Source organism: Sinocyclocheilus grahami, unplaced genomic scaffold, assembly GCF_001515645.1.
Source record: "Sinocyclocheilus grahami isolate Dianchi unplaced genomic scaffold, SAMN03320097.WGS_v1.1 scaffold238.1, whole genome shotgun sequence".
Taxonomy (NCBI): domain Eukaryota; kingdom Metazoa; phylum Chordata; class Actinopteri; order Cypriniformes; family Cyprinidae; genus Sinocyclocheilus; species Sinocyclocheilus grahami.
In genome coordinates, this window is record NW_015505417.1 from 118117 (window position 1) to 140505 (window position 22389).

Sequence of the window (22389 nt, forward strand, 5' to 3'; positions counted from 1 at the left end):
ACGTCTAATAAAAGAATTTGATGCATTCTTTATGAAAGATCACTTTGAATACTCTTTGGTTTAAGTCTAAAACTCTATAATATGCAACATAGCAGCACTTGTAAAAAGACATTCATTAACACGTTCACTCTTTGTCCATGCGGACATGACGACTGTGATTCTCATTCTGATACTGATCTAAAGACCCTGTCCGATATATATATTGCAATAAACAGGCATGTTCCTGTGCATTTCTCCCTTCAGATAACCTGAAATGTACTATGGAGGGCTTCCAACTTAATGTCTTTTTTTTTTATTTTTAAGAGCAGACACCAAGTTGTCTGTATTCCCAAATAGAGGTCACACACCTAAACCCACACACCTAAACAAGATTGTTCCAGAAATACCCGAAGCCTCACATGAAGGCTAGTGGATTTAAACCTTCAGATAACCTGAAATGTACTATGGAGGGCTTCCAACTTAATGTCTTTTTTTTTATTTTTAAGAGCAGACACCAAGTTGTCTGTATTCCCAAATAGAGGTCACACACCTAAACCCACACACCTAAACAAGATTGTTCCAGAAATACCCGAAGCCTCACATGAAGGCTAGTGGATTTAAATAGAAAGGAAACGAGGGGATGATGGAATAATTAACTAGATGGTAGGAACAGGATTTTTTAATGATACCTAAGACATTGACTAACACTCCTGGCTGTTTTTTTCTGATTTGTATAATTCTATTTCTAAGAACTATTATTATTTTAATTTTAATATTGTTAATATTAAGCATTTATTTTATTTTTCAATTCAATTGACAGAACTTAATATCTGAATTTTCCACAATATTATCAACTTTGGTAGCAGCATGAGTAAAAGGCTGAATGAAAATATTGGTCTGAGCTCGAATCATACTTACATCGTTGAACAACTGCACATGGACACATGCCTGCTCATTTTCAAGTTTTGAAACCAGTTACATCCTCTCGGCTTCATGTCATTCAGAAGCAACGGTCTAAAAAGGTAGTGTCACCTAAATGGGGAACTCTCTCTTTCTCTCTCCTTCTCCCTTGATGTGCATTCTTCACTAGCTGTGCAGTGCCTCTATGCTGTGTTTTATTTAACCATGCATACTCGTAAGAACACTCTTGTACAGTTTCTCTGTCGATTCCTCCTCGTAACTGTACCGTTAGCTTGAGTCTGCCTCGCCGAGGGGCTCAGTTCAGCTCAATGTGCCTGTATTAAGAGGTGTCTGTAAAACCTTTCCGCTAGTTCTGCACAGTCATATTTCAGATTCCCGCCGTAGAGGCCGCGGTTCTAAGGGAACGGTGGCCTGGCTGTGGTCAGAGTCTGAGCTAGTGTCTGTGTTTGTCCCGCCAGGGCCCAGGCTATCCCCGGTCCCTTCCTCTTTCTCCTCTTTGTTTGAAAGGGCCACCTCATTCTCATAGCAAAAAGAATTTGAGTTGGATAGGATATATTTTTTCTCAGCAAGGTCCCTCGCGCTGCACAGGGGGGTGCTGGGCACTTCGTAGGTCTTGTGAAAGCGAGAGTAGTCTACTTTGTAATAGTTTTTCTCCTCGAAGAGGACAGGCTCAAATCGGTGTCCCCACAGGATCTCACTGGCCACGTAGGAGCTGCGGCATTGGGTGGTCATGGCCGTGGCCTCCACCATGCCCTCCAGGATAACTACGATTTCAAAGTCAGAGTTCTCCATTTCCTGTTTGCTCATGTCATAGAAAGGGCTGTCCTCGTCGATCTCATGGACGATGGTGATCGGTGACACCAAGAAGATGCGGTCAATACCACTGTCAAAGCCCACGTCAATGTCCATCTGGTCTAGAGGGATATACTCTCCTTCAGCTGTGGTGCGAGATCTAAGGAGTTGAGCTCGAACGTGGGCCTCTACCAGGTGGCTTTTGCGCAAGTTGCCCACCCTCCACATCAGACACAGCTTATTGTCCCTCATGGCCACCGTAGCATTGTGGCTGAACACCAGAGTCTCATTCCGCTTCTTGGGCTTTGCCATCTTAGCCATGACAGCACCGATGATGAAGGCGTCAATGATGCAGCCGACTATGCTCTGAAATACAACCATGAACACAGCGATGGGGCACTCGTCTGTAACATAGCGATATCCGTAGCCGATAGTGGTCTGTGTCTCGATTGAGAAGAGAAAGGCAGCCGTGAAGGTGCTAACGTTGGAGACACACTTGGGCCCGTCGTTATCCAGGTCTCCGTGGAATATTGCAACCAGCCAGAAGATACATCCAAAAAACAGCCACGACAGCAGGAAGGCCAAGCAGAAGATAACGAACATCCATCGCCAGCGAATGTCCACGCACGTGGTGAAGATGTCGGCCAGGTAACGCTGGCTCTTCTCGCTGACGTTGATGAACTGCACGTTGCAGTGTCCGTCTTTCTTGACAAACCTGCTCTGGGTCTGGTGACGGGTATGGACTTTACCCTTCCCGTTACCGTACCCATTTGGCACCGCAGCAGTGGCCAACTTCATACCGTCCTCCTCTGATGACACGATGCTGTAGCGGTTGGCCCGCACACTTCCCATCACCTCAGTCTGGGAGGTCTGTGCTGTTTCTGCTTTGGAAAACAGTCTTAGTTTCTGGAAAAAGCGTTGGAGAAACAGTTTTGAAACACTCACGGGGACCAACACAAGCAGGAAATGGGTTTGTTCAGAGCCGGACGCAGGAGGCGTCTCTTTGCTCCAGTTGGACCTTTGATTGACAGAAAGGGCCAAGGATGGGGCAATCACTCGGTTCTCATCTGCTCTGGTGATATCATTGATCAAATGTCCTATCAGAAACAAGAAACAAGATACACGTTAACATTAATTGGCTGAGACTGTAAACTCAACATTCTCTTAACATGAACATTCTCTGAACTGAATTTTTGGATCTAACAGCACACGAGTCTCTGAGACCAAACGTGATGCACATAATTCTCATGCTAGTCTCAGCTTGAACTGATAAATTTGTACACTGATTATATCATAATGTTAACATTTCCCTCTGAATTTAGTATCACATGAAATACCAATAACTTTGATGCATGGTATGTGCTTAATCAAAAACTCATACTTTGAAACTTTAGAGCACCCTGACCATTCCTTTCGGACTTAGGGAAAAAAACAGCAGTGTTAGCCAACAAGACTTCACTCAAAATGGACAAAATAACAGAACCCAAGTTGGACTTCTCTAAATCATCAGTGAGGCTGTGAAATGAGGCCATGAAGCAAATAGTTTCTTGTTTAAATGTGAGATTTTTTTCAACTTATTTTTTTATTATGGATCATCAGTTTTGTTGTCCATATGTTGTGGAAGATAATTCTTAATTTCACTTAATTTTCTTGTGTTTTTATATCATGTCAATTTCAATCTCAGTTACCAACACCTGTGTCAGTTTATTTTAGTCATTTCTTGAATACAATGACATTTTACCAGGCAGTGCAGCACAGCACTTGATAATGCCATGCCAACCTGTCTGTTTATGCTTTCTCCCATATAGTGTACTTGCCCACAGTGCCATTAATAATACCCATTTTCACATACTGTGCTAATCAGGGTATGGGTGAATGGAAAATTGTTTTGTTCAGTCACGTATGTCTATTACCTATGGACTAATTTAAATGGGCAAAAACACCAACAGTGGGTTCCTGAAAGCTTTACTCAAAACCTTCACAGTATCCTCTGTATATTTAACATGTTATCTATTTTTAGTGTACTGAACAATAATAAAATGACAGGATATTCACAAATCATCACAAAAAGGTCATCACAGGTATTCCAGGTAAAAAGCTGATCTTTTCCATGAAAGTACAGCGCTATAAAATAAGACCTGTTCCCTAAAGGATTTTTGACATTTTAAGAGTCAAACAAGGAAAGAGAACTCATTTAGTCGATGGAGAACAGCATGCATTCTGATCAAATTTATTCTTGTGTCCAACCTCTTCAAATACTGTCTCAATGTACATAGCATTCTGAACTATTGCTTAAACATCAGCAAAGGTAAAAACAAGCTAAGAATGGTTTGCAGTAGGGTGCAGAGCAGGGACTGAGACGAGGCTTGTTGACTTGAGAGCTTGTCCTCTGGGACCTCATCTTCTCTCTCAGCAGTATAATGACAGCCCTGTGACAATTCCCCGGGGAGGGCTAAAACACTACTCATTAAAGCTCCTATTCTGCCCTCAATGTTCTTAGCAACCATAACTGAAAAAAGGTCCCATTTGATCTTATTTAGCAGATGCACGATTTGAGAAAGAAAAAGACAGCAAGCGAGTAAGACGGAAAGAACCTGAGAAAATGTGTATTTAAACAGAAATTACTTTTTTATCATATATACTAGTAAGGACATTTCTGCCATCTAAAACAAAAGTAAGCTGTTTATTTTCTTTTGGTTTTTGCTAAAGACATGTTTTTCACATGTGGCCCCCACAGACATTCAGATAAAGAGCAGGTTGATAGATGCCATTATTTCTTACATGAAACATAATATGGCAGTGTTTATATCTAGGAAAGATGTTTATTTTGATGGCGTGGACCAGTGAGGACCAATGGAAAATGTTACATAAAAGTCTACATTCTTTTGAGTGATCTAACTAGGATTAATATTCCAAAAATATGGTTGCATATTTTAGGGAAATTCCTTTTGCCCTATTATAACCGTTAACAGTTTACACTATGTGGCGTGCATAGACCTGACAAACAAGCTAAGCACCAATTTAGCTGCCAATTGAAAGTCTCTGAGTGTTTAGGGCATAAAAGAGGATCTGTGCGACTGACGCCTGACAACTGCTGAGCACAGCTGTGCTCCAAATATATTAGACAAATGCATACTTAGCAACATTGAGTTCAATAGAAAAGACAACTAAGAACAATAATACGCTATATAATATTTAACCTCACGTGTTGCATGCAACAATGCAAATAATGCAGTACTAAACCCCATATGTTCCTTTTATAAGGCAAATCTGTTATACAGAGAGGTATATGGAGAAGTCAACAGGTGTTGGAGGAAAAGACATTCCCTTAATCTTTTTTCACAGTTTCTTTCTTTTGAATGACCACTTAATAGTCTACATGCATAAAGTAATACGAAATTCAGGATGCTGTGTCACCTTGTGCATTTGTCTTCAGAGAAAATAAAAAAAATATTGAACACATTCACATGTTTCATTGAAGTGTCATGCACATGAGAGTCAGACATATTTTTTAAATAAATAACTCGTTACCATCCCATAAGAGTAATCACTTAGACAGCAATAATATTAAATGGAGCTCAAACTGAGACTGTGCTTCTCGTTTTTTTTACTGATATCATGTGTCTACTATAAACTTTCAATAGAGAGCTCAACAATGTTCTCAAACTATGCTTTATTAAATTAGACTATCTGCTATCAAAAGTCAAATATAACCGAGAACTCCACTAAAAGTCTCTTGTGCACTGAAAGAGCAACATCTGAGCCACAGTATTCTCAAATAAAATGTATAGCACAAAACAGTTCATATCGTCAAAGAGTACGAGTTTATTTACAGTTGCATAAAATATGTCAGCAAATATATGTGCGACCTTACCTAGTCATTTGTAAATGAACACGAAAAAGTTATCATATATAAAAATATCCCACGAATGGTTTTACTATCCAGACTGTCTTCTCATTGATCTTGTTCTCTCCACGTAACGTATTAATAGTATTTGATATGAAGTATAAGAACAAAAATCTCCACGTTTCTCCTCTTGTTTGCGGCGTGCGGTAACTCATGTGCTGTTCCTTCTAGGCTTCAAACCCATTTAAACAAGACGCAACAGCTAGCCACGCCCCCTCTCTGAAAACCGCCAATCCGATGAGAGAGGGAGAGTTTCACGCGCGGATAAAACAATCCTCCTCAGCAGCCTGGAGAGCAAGTGAAACGCGGACCCACAGCGGCTTGCAAATTAAGGCTTGAATCCCGCCGAAGGAACCCAAAACAAAAGCTTGTGGGTGTCTAAAAGTATGCATTCTTTCAAAAGTATGCATATGTGTCAGCAGAGTTTTTAAACAACCTTTTCACCACAGTGACATTACAAGTTAGTCACAATGAGCTGACAAACACGCCGCGTTCGCCTGAGGAGGTAACCATAGCAACAGTACGATTTTTCTCACTGTCTGACGTTACGTTACTTCGACAAAACATTCGCTCATAATCTGTTTACAAGTCATAAATATAATCGCAACGTGATTTAAAACGACAGTTGGCGACCCGTGTTTGTGAGTGAGGAAAAGTAAAGTACTTTAGTAACTGAAAAGTAAAGTACACTGAATAAAATGGTGTATTTCTCACACTGACCTCAGATATTTAACTACGAGTAACGTTAATACGGCCAAGTGTTAAAGAATGAACATTTCCTGAAACGTCCATTTCCTGAAATAAAATAGAATTTAAAGCTTAGTTTGTGGTTTATGGTAACGTTGCGTATTTCTTCTCAACACGTATACTATAGGAATCACACATTATGTCTCATTTGTTGATAGTGAGTCCAAAGTCAATGTGAATGTCATTTATCAGGCTCCAGACAATTCTTTAAAGATTGAAGATGAAGATATTTTATTTCAATAAACAAATACTGCATAACATAATTTAACGTGAGATACTGTTGTGGCCTTTAGTCTGGGAATATGCCAGTGAAGTAATACGTGCTATTCTGGGTTTTGCTATTATGAAATGTGATCAACAAATAGTATAGGGTCTGTTGTTTGCATTTCCACAGGACTAATTTTAAAGATCATAAAGATAATTTTGTTTGTCTTCCAGCATCTTATATAATGACTGTACATTGTATTGTTGGGAATCAGTAATTCAAGACCATTGTGAACGTTCAATCAGAGGAATGTTTCTCCTTCTCTTTATAAGTGGTCCAATGAAAACCCAGCAGTAAGTGTTCCACAGGCCTTTGCCCTTCCTGGCTGCTGCGTGTCACACACTGCTTACTTATCATAACTAATGAGCCGTGTTAAACTTTTATTTGTGAAGCTGTTGCAGAGTGCTTATTTTAGTTACTTTCTTGTTCAAGTCTATAAATAATACAGACTATTTATAGGCGAAACGTGGTGCATGAGCTGTCAGGCCTCTGTTTACCTTTCAGCCTAATTTGAGGCAATGCTTGGACAGCACTGCATCTAACCACAAGGTGGAGGGCTGGAGACTTCACTTTCCCAGGAAAACCTCCTGGGACCCAGCAGTTTTATTCACTGTAGTAGACATATGTTTTTTGTTAATATCTCTGAGACCATACATGCCACTGTTTTGAGTCCTGGTCTGTTTTGAAGAGGACATCCTGAACTTTTTTTGTCATGCCAAATTACAGGTGCATCTCAATAAATTAGAATGTTGTGGAAAAGTTAATTTTGCAACCAACCGAGAGAACTCCTTATGAGGATTGTCAAGCAAAATCGATTCAAGAAATTTGAGTGAACTTCACAAGGAATGGACTGAGGCTGGGGTCAAGGCATCAAGAGCCACCACACACAGACGTGTCAAGGAAGTTGGCTGCAATTGTCATATTCCTCTTGTTAAGCCACTCCTGAACAAAAGACAACATCAGAGGCGTCTTACCTGGGCTAAATAGAAGAAGAACTGGACTGTTGCCCAGTGGTCCAAAGTGCTAAGAACCAAAGACTTAAACTACTTCAGTCTGTGTGCATTGAATTTATTTAATACACGAGTTTAACAATTTGAGTTGAATTACTGAAATTAACTAATTTATTGAGATGCACCTGTATTGGATGTGGTCAAGGGGATAACATCAGTGTATGGTTTAACAATTTTAAAATGTGATTTTTATATGTGTGTATATATGTATCAAATAAACATTTATAAAAAATTCTCTAAAAAAAATAATTGTATATATATATATATATATATACAAACTGTTTAATATATTATATCATAAGTATTAAAATGTATAAATTTATATTAAAATATGATGTCCAATATTTTAGAATTGTTTGGTTGCAGGCGGAGAGGTCTTTTAACAGTCATACATTGCACAATGAAATCTAAACTTTCATTTATCAACCATTAGATTGTCCTTAAGGGAATTGGATGCATGCTGTGTAAATATTGAAAATTGCCACTGGAGCTCTGTTTCCAAAATATTTTATTAGTTTTTTGGACGGTAAGGTTAACCACTCTGCACAATAAGGTGGAACAGTGTTCTGCACTTACTCAGCTAATGCCAAAGAGACACACTGACTGACAGTTTGGTCCGGTTAACGTCACTGTCATTATAATTGATCCATTGCCTCTTAAGTAGGTTGAAGGTTTGGGTTCATAATTTAATCAAGGAGGTCCTTTTTTACATCTCGGGATATCAAAGAACCTTCAAGGTCATTGAAGAAGAGTCTGTAATGTCCATCAAATCTGTGACATCAGTGATAAAGTGATACTTAGTTTGTGCAAGGCTGCTTAATGCCACATAGATATACATAAAAAAAATAAAATACTAATTAAACTAAACTTTTATATTATTTTGAATTTAGTGCTCTAACTGGATTCTCATCAAAGCCAAAATGCCTACAGGGCTTTAATGTGATATTCCAGTACTAGTCCAGGATACTGTCTGTGTTAGAAGGGATTTTTAAGATCTTCCTGTTAACTGACAGCACACCTTTATGTCTAAATCTAACTATAAGTGCGCTAGGCTATTTCTTATAGTGATGCCCTTTGAGGAAGCCTGATTTCAAAGTGCTATAGCAGAGTCAGGATGTATCAAGTCTACGGTTATAGCTCGTGTTCTTGGACAGCACTGCTGGTGGATGCTTTTTCTGCCTCAAGACTATTCTCATTAACCAATTCCACAGCTGCCGTTGGAGAACTTATGTGGAGTGGTTTGTGTTTTGGCTGTTGAGAGCACATCTTTAGGTCATACTCCTCTGCGCTTAATTCTGGGACCAGGACTTTAACTGTGTGGTTGAACAGGGCGTAGTCCACTCTGTAGTTCCTGCGGGAAACCCTGATCATCTCCTGAAAGTGCTGGCCCCACAGAATCTCACTTGGAGTATAGGATGTGCGTGTCTGGTGAAGGATGCCCGTGCAGTCGTCTGTATAGGTGAAAGAGACCACCAGCTCAAAGTTCTCCTTCCTCAGGTCCTTCAAGCTCACCTTGTATAGAGGACTACCAGGGCTGATTTTATGAACTATGGTTGTTGGGGTGGCCAGGACGATGTTGTTCTCTTCAATGTTGAGGTCTTTGTGTGTAACGTTAACTTTTCCTGTGCTGTGTGCCAGGTGCCGTACCAGCTGTGCATGTGCTGTACCTTCTACCATGTGGTTCCTTCGGAAGTCCCCGACCCGCCACGACAGGCATAGGTGACCGTCACGTAAGCTGATCAGGGCACAGTTGCTGAATCCAACCGTTTGGGCTCTCTTACGGGCAGATGCCATCTTGGCGACTGCGATGCCGATGACAAAAGTGTCAATGAAGACACTGATGACATCTTGGATGGTAACTACGATGATGGCGATCATGCAGTTCTCAGACATCCCCCGAAAGCCATAACCAATGGTGGTCTGGGTCTCTAATGAGAATAGAAATGCAGCTGTAAAACTTCGAACCTCATAAACACATGGCTCTTTGTTGGGGTCTTTCATATCGCCGTGGGTCAATGCAATGATCCAGAACAAAATTCCAAAAAAGAGCCATGATAAAATGTAGGAGAGGGCAAATGTCAAGAACATGACCCTCCAGCGGATCTCCACCAGGGTGGTGAAGATGTCAGTGATCCAGAGAAGCCACTCCTCTGGAACGTGCTGCACAACCATGTTACAGCTCCCATCTTTTTTCACGTATCTTTTCTTCTTGGAGTTATACTCGTCGTCTGTAAGCACACTAGGATTTTCGTCACTGCACTTCACTCCGGAATACTGTACTGTGCCCGAGTTCATGCTGCCTCAGTCTAGAGAAGAGATAAATGCACAGTCAGATTCAAAGGTACCTGTAATACAGCACTTAATTTTACACATACATGCACTGTTGCATCTTGAATAGACAGACAGATTTTTACATCCATGCAAAAAAAAAAAACTTCTTGAACATGGGATCAGTTTCATTTACAGCCAACTCGAGGGACTAGATGTCTACACAGTTATAGAACAGATTTGACAGATGCCGGTTAAATGATTTTTGTGGCTGACCAGAGAAATGGTGAGCAACAAACACATTTTTTGTCATAAGATCATGAGAAAACAACTTTTGTTATGCTGAGAAAATAAGACAGAAAAAAATAAAGCATGGACCCTCAGGGTGTCCATAAATCTTATCACAAACGATAAATCAATATACAAGGACATTAAGGATATTGACAGAAATCTTAATGATGCCTTTGGAGGATTTGTCAGTACTGGAGATGTATGATACGTCTTACAGTGCTTACACAAAACACAGAACAAAAACATGGTTTGATGGTTGCTGGGTGCACTTGGTGAACTGTTTCTTTGCAGAGTTTTATTTACGCTGTTATGGTGGCATTTGTATTGTAATGTTGTATTCCATGTACGTTCAGGGAAATCCAAATTGCGTATGCAACTGACAGTTCAAGGGATTTTGGTTAAAAAATATCTATCAGAAGTCCTTTTATACATAGATATTTATTTAGATATATATTTTGTGAAATAGCTTAATTTTTCAAGTGGCTTAATAAAAAAGGAAGGTTGGCTTTTTTTGTTTGTTTTGGTTTATCAGTAAACACTGCATCATATTATCTTGTAAAGTGTGGCTTGAATTGGTTGTTCTTGTTGATATAAGAAGTAAAACGTCTTACCCGCAGTGTGGTATTGTGTTTTAGTACATTGCTGCTAAATGTAGTAATTGCAAACCTTTACGAGAACATATTTTGTAAACACTACCATACTTTGCCTCTTGGTCATAAGCACCACGGGTTGTGTTAGGGCCAACTTTAAGGCTGGGTGGTGATGTGTGGAACAAGAAAAGTGTTGCGGTCAGTGGCTTGGCCATTTTATGGAGATGACTTAACACAAGCTTGACTTGGGGACACCATATGGAATGCTGGACCAGAACAGAGACCGGATCTTTTGACATAATCCACATTGTGCCCTGCTTAAGAGTCTAAAGTCCGGGTGTCAGAAGGAGAAGGGAAAGGAAGAATCTCACTGAGAGATAAAATCTGGCTTTGTGGCTGAGACCTGGTGTTAAATACATACAGTAGGCCTATTACATGTATATAGTTCTATAGGACAACAGCTGACTTACCCTCTCAAGTCAAGACGTGTTACTATATTTTCCCTGTAATAAAATGCTAGCTATAACTTAAAATGCTTGCACAGAATTTAGTTATGCAAACAGATGTTCTGGAACAGGTCTAGACACTTCATGGCCCGTGTATAAAGGTAGACTGTTCTGTCTGTTTTTGAACATCATTTCTGTTTGCGCCCTCTGATTGGCCATTGCGTTCCAGAAATCAACAGCTGAGTCTGTGATTGGCTACATTGTGTAACCCTTTAAACACATGTTATAAATAGAAACTGCCTAGCTTGCGCGTTAATCATTTTAATGTTATTAGCTGTTCTTTTTGCTTTTGTGCAACACATAAATAACAATTTATATATTTTAGACATTTTATGTTTAGATAATTTCTATTTTGCAGGAGTCCCGTGAATCATATTATTCTCCCGCATCCCGCACACACACAAGTCTCTTTCCGCCCGCACTCGCCCTCGCCCATCAAGAGTTGTCCAGCACCGCACCCTGTTGTGTTGGGTCCCGCGGGTGCAGGTCTGGTCAAACCGTGTTTAATCAGCGAAATGATCGATGATTAGTCGATTAATCAGTCTAATAATCGTTAGGTTAATCGATTATCAAAATAATCGTTTGTTGCATATTTGCTGGTAATGATGACCAAACTAACTTTGCCCATGGTAAAAAAAAAAAACACACACAACCACATGCTTTCTCACAGACATTCTCCGCTTAACCACATAGACGCACAAAAATTATGAAGTTTTCCACACCACCATGATAGCAACGTCTTATAATTACTCCTCACGCACTTCATGTTCCTTGTCTTAGCATGTATTCCTGGCGTCTTTGATTTAAATTTGTCCCTGTCCTTTATCAAAGGATTTACTTCCAGCTGAGCACTGGAAACATAGCCTCCATCCAAGAACACCGCATAAATGGAGTGTTTTTCAGTGTTAAGGGAACACACTATTTTAGATGAGGAATTCAGTTTCCACTGTCACTTTCCTGTGTGGTGTGTACATTTCCAAGTATAAAACAAATGAATGAAATGCTGGCATGTTCCCTTGAAAGTATTGTTGTCTGGGGGCCATGTGACCTTCAACTCAACAGGCACTGGCTTTTGCATTTTCTTGCTACTTTTTAATTTGCATTTACCGTCAGTGAAAAATGGAATTATCTTACTTTTGTTTGTCTCTGTTACTTGTCTATGGACACGAACCAACGAATAGGCCATACTGTGGAAATAATAGAAAGTAATAGAAAGAAGAAGAGAGAAATTGTTCTATATTTTTTCCAGTGGTTGATTTTTTTTGTTAGAACTTTATTCATGTGTTTCATCAGAATTTTTTTCGGATGTTGGTTTGACTGGTACTTTTTGGCTTCCCAGTTCTATTTTAAGATGGCAATCTGGGAATGTTTATCATTGGTAAAAAAAAATTTCAGAGTTCCATTTGCCCAGTGTCAATACAGTTTATCATAATAGATTGGTTGCCTGGAGATGCAATCCTCATTGCAACAAACCATTGTAATCTTTCCAGTTTGTGGGATTCTTAGAAACGTAACCGCATTGTGTAGCAGTTGTGCATAGAGAAATCTAATATCTTAAATTCTCGGTTGCCTTTTTTAGTTCCTTTCTTTTGATAAGTTTGGCTTTGGTTTGCTGAGTAATTCTTACATGTGCTTATACGAAATTTACTGTAAATTCTGAGTGTAATTTAAATCCTGTGCTGTTCATTCATCATTAGCTGTGTTGTCTCACCTCCACTAATTTTGTGATTTGCTACTGTGAAGCTTTCAAAAAGACTCTTCAGAAAGAGATTCTTCAGGGGTGTAGAAATGTACATTTAAATTGACATTAAATAATTTCAAATTAAAGAATTTTGCATGTTATTCAAAACAAAATTTTTTGTGTTATTATATCAAAATGTAATAATCTGCTTTGCCACAACTTTCCTTTTCAGCTGATGTCCCCAGTACCTCTTATTTCAATCCTTGACCTCCAACCACCTCCGTTCTGGTATGTACTGTAACATCCACTTTTCATGATATAATCCATTCCTGATGGATAACATAAAGTCTTGCCCTACAAGTTTTGTCTTGATGAATATCCACTTTCACAAATACTTTATATTACAGAAGTACAAGGGGTTTTTATGGCGCTTCACATTGCCAACATTCAGCTTTTAAGTTTTAGGAATGTAATTTGTTTTCTGTCAGTTTTCTGTGGTTCCAGCTAATATTTACGTTTTGGTCAAATTGACTCCTCTTTATGGAATAGCTCACCCAAAACTAGTTGTTGAATAACAAAAATTTACATTTTGGCACATTTCTCACACAACGCTATGATATGATTTAAAGGTACAATATGTAAGTTTTCACCGCTAGAGGGTGTGTATTCAAAACAAATAAAGAAACAAAGGCGTAGTAGTTTGATGACGCCGTGACTGAGTGTGGAATCATGGGAGTTGTCGTCTTCATCCCCACAGCCGACTCAATCCGATGGGACTCAGGCAGAAATCATGCTCATGGATGAGCTAATGTATTAAAGATTTATTAACATCGCAGTATGAAGCAGAGTGAGGCGGAAAGCCGTCGAAGCGAAACGAGGCCGCTGAAGCAATTGCTAATGAGAGACGAGAGTGACACATGGCTCAAAAGCAGTGGAGCTTTTATTATGCCACACTTTAGAGCTTCTGCTCCTTCCGGTCGTGCGTATGTGGGGTAAAGCAGCGCTGTTTTATCATACTAGATACGTTTGAAAGTTCTGTTATAATGCTACTCTGTGCGGTCGTCACCTGTCTAATAAAACTCACAACATATTAAAGCGTCTTTGGTGTTTCCATGTTTTCTACAAAACAAAACCGGAAATCGAGGGTGTATGACGTCATTGGCAGGCGACACAATGACACTATAAATACGGTCCGTGTCACTAGTTGAAATTGCTTATTTCTCTGGATTTAAACATTCTTTGAAACATTTGAGATAATGTAAGTACACAAGTCAGCAAAATATATAACACCGTTCTAGTAGTTTTTGGATATTTTAATAAAAAAATCTTACATATTGCACCTTTAAGAAAATTAGGAATATAGTGCTTGTATAGACTACTTTTATGATACTTCCATGGTGTTTGTGCATCCTTTTTGAAGTTTTAAAGCTTGAGACCAACTTTATTGTAATTAAATCAGTGACTAGGATATTATTCAGAATTTCTCTATTTGTTTCACAATTGTAGCAAAGTCATATGGGTTCGGACCAACATGAGGATAAGTAAATGACCACAGAATGTTCATTTTTAGTAAAGTATTACTTAAATGATCTTTGTTCTTCAGAAAACATTAGCTGATTTCCGCACTGATAAAAGAGCTCTGTTTTCTTACTGCAGGGTGAGTGGCTCAGCCAGGATAGCAAGTAGCTGTTATCTGGTTGGAGTCCTGTGCTTTCTCCATTAACCATTAAAGGAAGCATCTCTGAACTGCAACGCCCTGAGAAGGTAAATGAAAAGGGAATGGAAGCTTCCCATCGGGAGAACCTTTGACAGTAGACTAATCTATTATGGCCAGACCACTGTAAGCATCTTCTCCACTTATTGCTACCCCCACCCAGCCATACTGGGCTGCAGGTTCCACTAAGCTAACTGGCTGAACTGGTGTCCATTTCCTCTGGACACAGAGCCATGCATGTTTTAACCAGATTATGGATTGATATTTCTGTAATCAAGTGAAATAGTCCATCATCCAATTATCTGTTCTCGTCAACTATTGGATACAAACAGAAGAGGCCCTGTGGTTTTGTCTCCCAATATTTGTGTGAAAAAACAGTGCAGATTGCCTTATGTTAATGCAATTGCAGCTGTGCAAACTCAATTTCCACTATTTATTTGCTATTATATAGTTATTGCTTCAGTCCTTATATGTGAAACGTGCAATCATCCTACCAATGGATACTTATAGTTTTCTCCACATATTAAACTAATAAAAAAATACCTTAAAAAATTACATTTCACATCATACTTTTGCAGTCTTGCTCCAAAAAAAGTGACATTTCATGGCCATTGTGCATGTGTGACCACCAAAACAGGTTACAATTTATGATTTAGATTTTTCAGTGTACATTTGCCCAAATTGCTAACCATAAAGAATTGATTGTGTTGAGCCATGGGTTTATTTGATAGTAAACTTGAAAGCATGACTACTGACCTGTGAGTTTTACAGTCTGTTTTTAGCCCATGTTGTGATGTTTAGAGCATCAGATTGACTCACAAAGCAGTATCTGTATCATGAACGTTCCAAATTACACACATCATCAAATCCCGTCATGTCAAATATTTCTTAATGACAATCATCATGCATAAACCCTGTACTGTGTCCCACAAAGAATCTTTGCAAAGGCATTTACAATGGCCTCTTTAGATTACTCAATTAGTACTGACTCCAGGGTGATTTTTCACAGTTTAGAGCCCTAAAATAGTACACCTCAAACATTCTGTCATCATGAGCCCACCCTCACGTCCTTTTCAACCTGCATGACATTCTTTCTTCTGCAGAATATAAAGAGAAAAATTCTGAAGAATGCCCTGGTTAATTTTCTAATGTTCTGTGCTCCTTTTGCATCCTTTTTTAAACTGGAAAGCGTAAGTCCCTCTTCAGTGTAATTGCATTCAAATGGTCATGCCATGACACAAGGGTGAGTAAATGATGACATACAGTACTTTTCATTTTTGGGTGAACTATCCCTTTAATGCACAGTCACAATTTCATATAATGATGAATCAGTTGGTGGTCAAGTTCCTGAGGAAACAGAACCAGCTTCTCAAAAACTGAATTTTGCACTTGCGTAAACATTTTCTCAATTTACTGTACAGGCTACTTCTTGTGTCAAACAATGTGAATGGAAGTCACAAAGATTTAAACAAAATGCATACTAAAATGGTGTAATTCTGCCCTGTCCTTCAGATGACCGTTTCTCAAGACAAACAACGGTACCAGATCATGTGGTCAGGTAAAGGATGCCAGTGTTTTATAAAAAATCATTGTGGCACAAGTTTGTGTCTTTGAAAGCTAAACATGCCCCTTCTTTGCTTTGTTTTTTGTTTTGACCTGACCGACACAGTAATTCAGAGATAAATTTCTTTGTGTACTAAATATTGAAATGCTGCCTGCATCAATGATAGTGTCTCTGGTCTGCAAATTTTTGACTGTCAGGGAGCACATTGCTTTGAGTTTAGACAGATCATTAGAAACCCAGTCAATATCACGCTGAAGTATACTAGTCTAAAGAATTCAGAAATGCAGTTTCTTCAGAAGTGCGACAGGACGTGTTCATATTTCATTGTCTTCTAAATGGGCGCTTGTGTCTTTTACTCCTTTCAGATTGATTCTTTCACTCACAATCAGCTAAACTGCTCATGTGGGACATATGGCAATGTTCTGAATGTCAAAGTCCTAGTACAGCTTACCTCTGCTATGTTTCCTGCACTGCTCGAGGGCTTTACAAGACCATTACATGCCCACTTAAAGCAAATAACGTCCATACAGATACACAGTGTTCAGTCGCACGAAACCACCCGGTATGTGGGGAGCAGAACTTCTTTGCCCTAGGCCCTGTCTCACCCATAATGATGACCTTCAATTTCTTGGTTCCCAGGAAGTTAGAGGCACTTTATTTGGCTAATGTTTAACCCGTTCCATCACAAGCTCCTGTGGATCAGAGCACCAGACTGTGTTGAGCAAAGTTTAATGTTATGTAAAGCTTTTAATCTGTGCAAAGATCTTGGAAGATGGCATGTGCAGGTTACAGGTGTGGTGCACTTTGGTTTATTGAATTGTTTTCACAGTCATGTTAGTTAAATCACAGAGATTAAAGAGGAATTGAGATGAGGACTAAGCTGTCACCTTGTAAGGACTTTCCTGCATTACAATATGCTTAAAGTGCTACTTTATTACTAGCATGAGTACCATGTTAGCCAAGCTCCGTTAATCTTTGCCCCGAAGCACACATCAAAAACAGAGATGTTGACATTTTTAATGTCCCTGGAATACGTGACAACAGTACTTTGTAAGTTTAAGATTAATAGAAACAAATTAGCATGGAATATTTATGCAACATTGAGTTTTGTGCTGTGTCAGCTGTTTAGACGTTCCAAGAAAATTCCCTAAGACAGTATATACAAGTTGAGCGGCATGCATTTTCGCTTGTAACAAATTCTTAATGGCTCAATTCATACATCACTAATAATGTTCGACAAATAATATTTGTGGTTAATTTATAACATTTAAATCTATCTTTAATTATGAAACAGAGTAGATGGAAAAAATACTTTTATTGTATTTGTGGGTCATTTGAGTCCATTGTTTTCTTAGATTACAGCATGCTCTCTCAGACACCTTTTGCGCACCCATTTAAAGCTTGAGACTTGTCCTCCCCAAAGCAGCTCGAGTGTCACCCATATCCTGGCTCAGCCCTTCCTCTAACGCCTTAAAACTTAGCAGAATAGGTTTATCGCTTCTCACATGCCTCTTTTCTGATCTGTGTCTGACAGCAACAGGAAACAAGGAATAGCATGGGAATAACTTGGGAGGCGGATGACTGATCTTTAGGACTAGACTCAAATTGTTGTCCACCCTGTGTCCTTTAAAAAAACACCCATGCAAACTTAACACTTAAAGGGATAGTTCACCCCAAAACAAAACCAAATTAAACCCTGCGGCTCGTAACGATACATTGATGTGTAAATACACGAAATGATCGGTCTGTGCAAGAAACTGAACGGTATTTATATAGGGTTTTTTTTACCTCTGATGCACTGCAATGTCTGAACTGTCCTGAGCGCGTCCTCGACAGCCGGCGCGTGATGCGTCTTCTTCTTGCTTTACGGCGGATCGCAGACTTATAAGTGCATTACCGCCACCTATCTCTCAAATGGACCATCGACACTCCTAATTGAGATTGTAGATAGTGTCAACGGTCCATTTGAGAGATAGGTGGCGCTCAGGACGCGCTCAGGACAGTTCAGACATTGCAGTGCATCAGAGGTAAAAAATTATATAAATACTGTTTAGTTTCTTGCACAGACCGATCGTTTCGTGTCTTTACACATCAATGTATCGTCACGAGACACGGTTTAATTTGGTTTTGTTTGTGTATCTTTTTTTTTACTCTTAAAGCCGTGATTTCCATTCACTTCCATTATAAGACTGACGGACTGCAACGGTTTGAGTTAAAAATCTTTGTTTGTGTTCTACTGAAGAAACAAAGTCACCTACATCTTGGATGGTAAGCAGATAAACATCAAATTAAAATTTTTGGGTGAACTATCCCTTTAAGATTCTGGATCTGTGTAATTTAGGTTTACAATAATTTTAACTCAAGTAATTTGTCATGATCTACAAGCATTGTTCTCACAAACACTGTTATTTCTTCTCACAGGACAGCTGTGATTTGCCCTTTCTGGTGAATAAATAAACAGACTAAGAATGTGGATGGTGCCTACCTGCTCTGTGTCTGTTGCTGTGAGAGTGTAGCGTGCTTTGAAGTTTCCACCTGAGTGCAGGACTGCACACAAACTCGTAGAGGCTGGATTGGGTAAATGTGTGTGATAGAGAACCAGCCCACCTGTACCTATGCTGGAGAAAATTCACATGCGCTTTTTGAGTGTGTGACGAGCTTAAAGCCATAGCGACAATGTCTGTCAAGTGATTTCTTTGAGTGCTTAAAGGGGTCATATGATGCTGCTAAAAAGAACATTATTTTGTGTATTTGGTGTAATGAATTGTGTTTATGCGGTTTAAAGTTAAAAAAACACATTATTTTCCACATACTGTACATTATTGTTTCTCCACTATGCCCCGCCTTTTTGAAATGTGTCGATTTTTACAAAGCTCATCGGTCTGAAAAAGCGAGGTGTGCTCTGATTGGCCAGCTATCCAGTGCGTTGTGATTGGCCGAATACCTCAAGCGTGTGACGGAAATGTTACGCCCCTCACATACTGTCCAAATAATGATTGCATGTTTATCACGTTAACACATGGTCACTGTAGCATTCTCTTTTAAATTCTAAACTAATTTAGTTATTATATATGCATAATCAAAAAGTCAAGTTGCACACATTATACTTTCTTTTAAGCAAAAATTCTAAAGGGCCTAAACTGTACCTATAATTGTAAAGTTTTAATAAACGTCCTAATTTTATGAGAAAACAGATGTCCACACCAAAGCTATAATGGTGACACAGATGAAAAATATCATTGGAAACCACTATTTTTTCCCAGCTGGTGAACAATAAAAACATTGACAGCCAATCAGAATCCATCCAACTTTAGAGAGCTCGATTATTTAAAGTGGCAGACGACATAGTTGCAGCATGTGCTTATAATAAACAAGACGTTATCGTCTATTGGTGTGGGTGCTAATATAGCTTTGTGTGAATGGGGCTTGATTCATTGGCTTTGTTTGGCTTGGTATAGTTAGCAAAATGAATTACTTAAATTTTGGTCTGCCCCTAACATACCTCTGTCATATTGCTTGAGTGCATTTGGAATATAGCAAATGGGGTGTGTGAACTAATTTTATGGTGCTTTTTTGGCGTATAAATCATCACACACTTTTTGTTGTGTGTTAAAGAGCACTATAAACATTACGCAAAGTATAGAAGAACAATTGAATGACATGAGGGTTAGTAACTTATGACAATTTTTGAGTGAATTGTTCCTTTAAGTCCAATGTAAACATACGCGTCAGTATAAACAAGCAACTCATATTTGATTTGGGTACGCACAAATACAAGTAACAAAAATGGCCTAAAGTAAAATAAAACCTGTAACGTAAGCAACTCAGAAAGAGAGAGTATGAAAAATCCATGACTTACAGGAATATTGTTCATCTGTCAAGTGCTCTAAAAAATGAGTTTACCGATACAAAGGAGAGTAAACTTTATCTCAAAAGTACCTCAAAATGAGACAAAAGGGTCTCTCTAGGCCACATCACTTTGTTCTGTTCAGGATCATTATATCTCTTTCTTGCTTGAGCTTGAGAAAGAAATAGGTTAGCTTAACTTATAAACAGTTTGGACAGGTTGCTGCTGTTTTGTGCCTACAGGCACACTTAATGAAATGGAAACAGGAGATTACTGTTCAGCCACCGTAACTTTTCCATGCTGGCTCAAATAAAAATGATCTATAAATTATCAATGGTCTAATTAGAAATGTACATGTACTGTACTGTAGATGTGTAGATTCACAATAAGGTGTTTTCTTAAAAATGCATCTCTTGGATTCAGTTATTAAAGTTATTTTTAGAGTATACAGTATAGAGGACAGATGACTGAAAGTGATAATTCACCCAAAAATGAAAGTTTACTAACCTCTCATAGTTCCGAACCACTTGATTTTCTTTCTTTAACAGAATGCAGAAGAAGTGTTTGATGCTATTCTTTTGTCTAAAAATGGTTACCGATGGCTGTAAAGCTTCAGAAATTACTAAAAGGGATAATAAAGGTACTGATATGACTTATGCACTATATTCCAAATCTTCTAAAACCATACAGTAGTTTTATGTGAGAAAGAAATGATGATTGGCATCAGTGACATCAGCGTTTGAGATAACATGAGGGTGAGTAAATGTTGAAAATTTAATTGCATTTTTGTGTGTAAATGATTTCTGTAAGATCATAGGTAATATAGGTAGAGAAACTGTATTGTCATTTAGTGTTGTTCTGCCCAATCCAATTCTCTGTGACAATCTTTTGTTAACCATTGTTCTTGAAATTAGTTGAGTCATTCAGTAGTTCAATAGCATAGTATGGGTCCTCGTCTATTCTGCAAATTAATTTACTTCAATGTGGTCTCTTAGTACATTCATCCTGTAATAACTTCATTATATATGTATCCAAATAATATCTCAAAGAATCTCAAAGTCAATTTATATGTCTATTATGCTCACCAAGGCTGCATTTATTTAATCAAAAATACAGTAAAACAGTGCATTTGGTACATTTGAGCAATTTAATGCATCCTAGCTGAAAAGTGACCCCAACTGACCCCAAACTTGAACAGCATTGTACAGTGGACATAAAAGGACAGTCGCAAGCTATTTTAATTCTGTAATGTGAGGTGCAACATTCAATAAGGAAAAACTAAATGAAGAACATACCTGAGAGACTCAATGTCTCCATCTAACTATTCGCCACTTCTATTTTAACTGCAGATCTTTTCTGTTTTACAGAGTAGGCTGGACTGTCATCAAGGTCCTGGATGTGCACATGCTTTCAATGAAACAAAATTGAATTTGTGAGTTTCCCTGGCTTTATGTTTCGCCTTCTGACCCCATACACAAAGCAGCCACTGTGGTATTAATAAAGGCTTTTAACTTTGCTTAATCAGTTAACGTGTTGCTAACCTTACAGCTTGATACCCTAATAAGCATAAAAATACATTCACCACTGTTCAAAAGACTGGGGTCCATAAGATCATGTGCTCAGTACGTTACAGTTAGTTTTGTCCTTTCAAAGTGCATTTGAACCTGACACTGTACAATGGTTTTGTGTGATGTTTGCTCTGTGACCATGGTACGCAGTAATGATATGTGACCCTGGACCACAAAACCAGTCTTAAGTCGCTGGGGTATATTTGTAGCAATAGCCAAAAAAACATTGTATGGGCCAAAATTATTGATTTTTCTTTTATGCCAAAAGTCATTAGGATATTAAGTAAAGATCATGTTCCATGAATATATTTTGTAAATTTCCTACCGTAAATATATTAAAACTTCATTTTTTATTAGTAATATGCATTGCTAAGAACTTCATTTGGACAACTTTAAAGGCGATTTTCTCAGTATTTAGATTTTTTTGCACCCTCAGATTCCAGGGTGTATCTCTATCTCGGCCAAATATGGTCCTATCCTAACAAACCATACATCAATGGAAAGCTTATTTATTCAGCTCTCAGTTGATGTATAAATCTCAATTTCGAAAAATTGACCCTTATGACTGGTTTTATGGTCCAGGGTCACATATGCTGCTTGTCTCATTCTCCTAAGGTTTTTAAATGCCTGTGCGTGCGTATGAGTAAGTGTGTTCATGTCTTTCGATCTATTCAAGGTATTTGGTGTCCAATGGTTCAGAAAGCATCCCCCGTTTAAATGTCTTCCTTCAAGCAAAGCA

The 22389-nt window shown here is 38.6% G+C and overlaps 2 protein-coding genes and 1 long non-coding RNA gene across 3 annotated transcripts; 1 reads left to right on the top strand and 2 right to left on the bottom strand.

Annotated features, from left to right (window-relative positions):
- Positions 1–842: 842 nt before the first annotated feature.
- On the bottom strand, positions 843–5738 carry LOC107597836 (inward rectifier potassium channel 2-like). Its single transcript, XM_016289028.1, has 2 exons — positions 5567–5738; positions 843–2789 (listed from the first exon to the last, which is right to left on the bottom strand). The coding sequence occupies exon 2, from the start codon at positions 2542–2544 to the stop codon at positions 1261–1263; it is 1284 nt and encodes a 427-aa protein (XP_016144514.1). The 5' UTR covers positions 2545–2789; positions 5567–5738; the 3' UTR covers positions 843–1260.
- A 134-nt stretch (positions 5739–5872) lies between these two features.
- LOC107597838 (uncharacterized) lies at positions 5873–16212 on the top strand. The gene is made up of 4 exons (XR_001610498.1): positions 5873–5983; positions 13190–13245; positions 14614–14721; positions 16184–16212. It is a non-coding gene; the product is annotated as an uncharacterized lncRNA (long non-coding RNA).
- On the bottom strand, positions 8745–9916 carry LOC107597837 (inward rectifier potassium channel 16-like). Its single transcript, XM_016289030.1, has one exon. The coding sequence runs from the start codon at positions 9914–9916 to the stop codon at positions 8753–8755; it is 1164 nt and encodes a 387-aa protein (XP_016144516.1). The 3' UTR covers positions 8745–8752.
- Positions 16213–22389: the final 6177 nt, after the last annotated feature.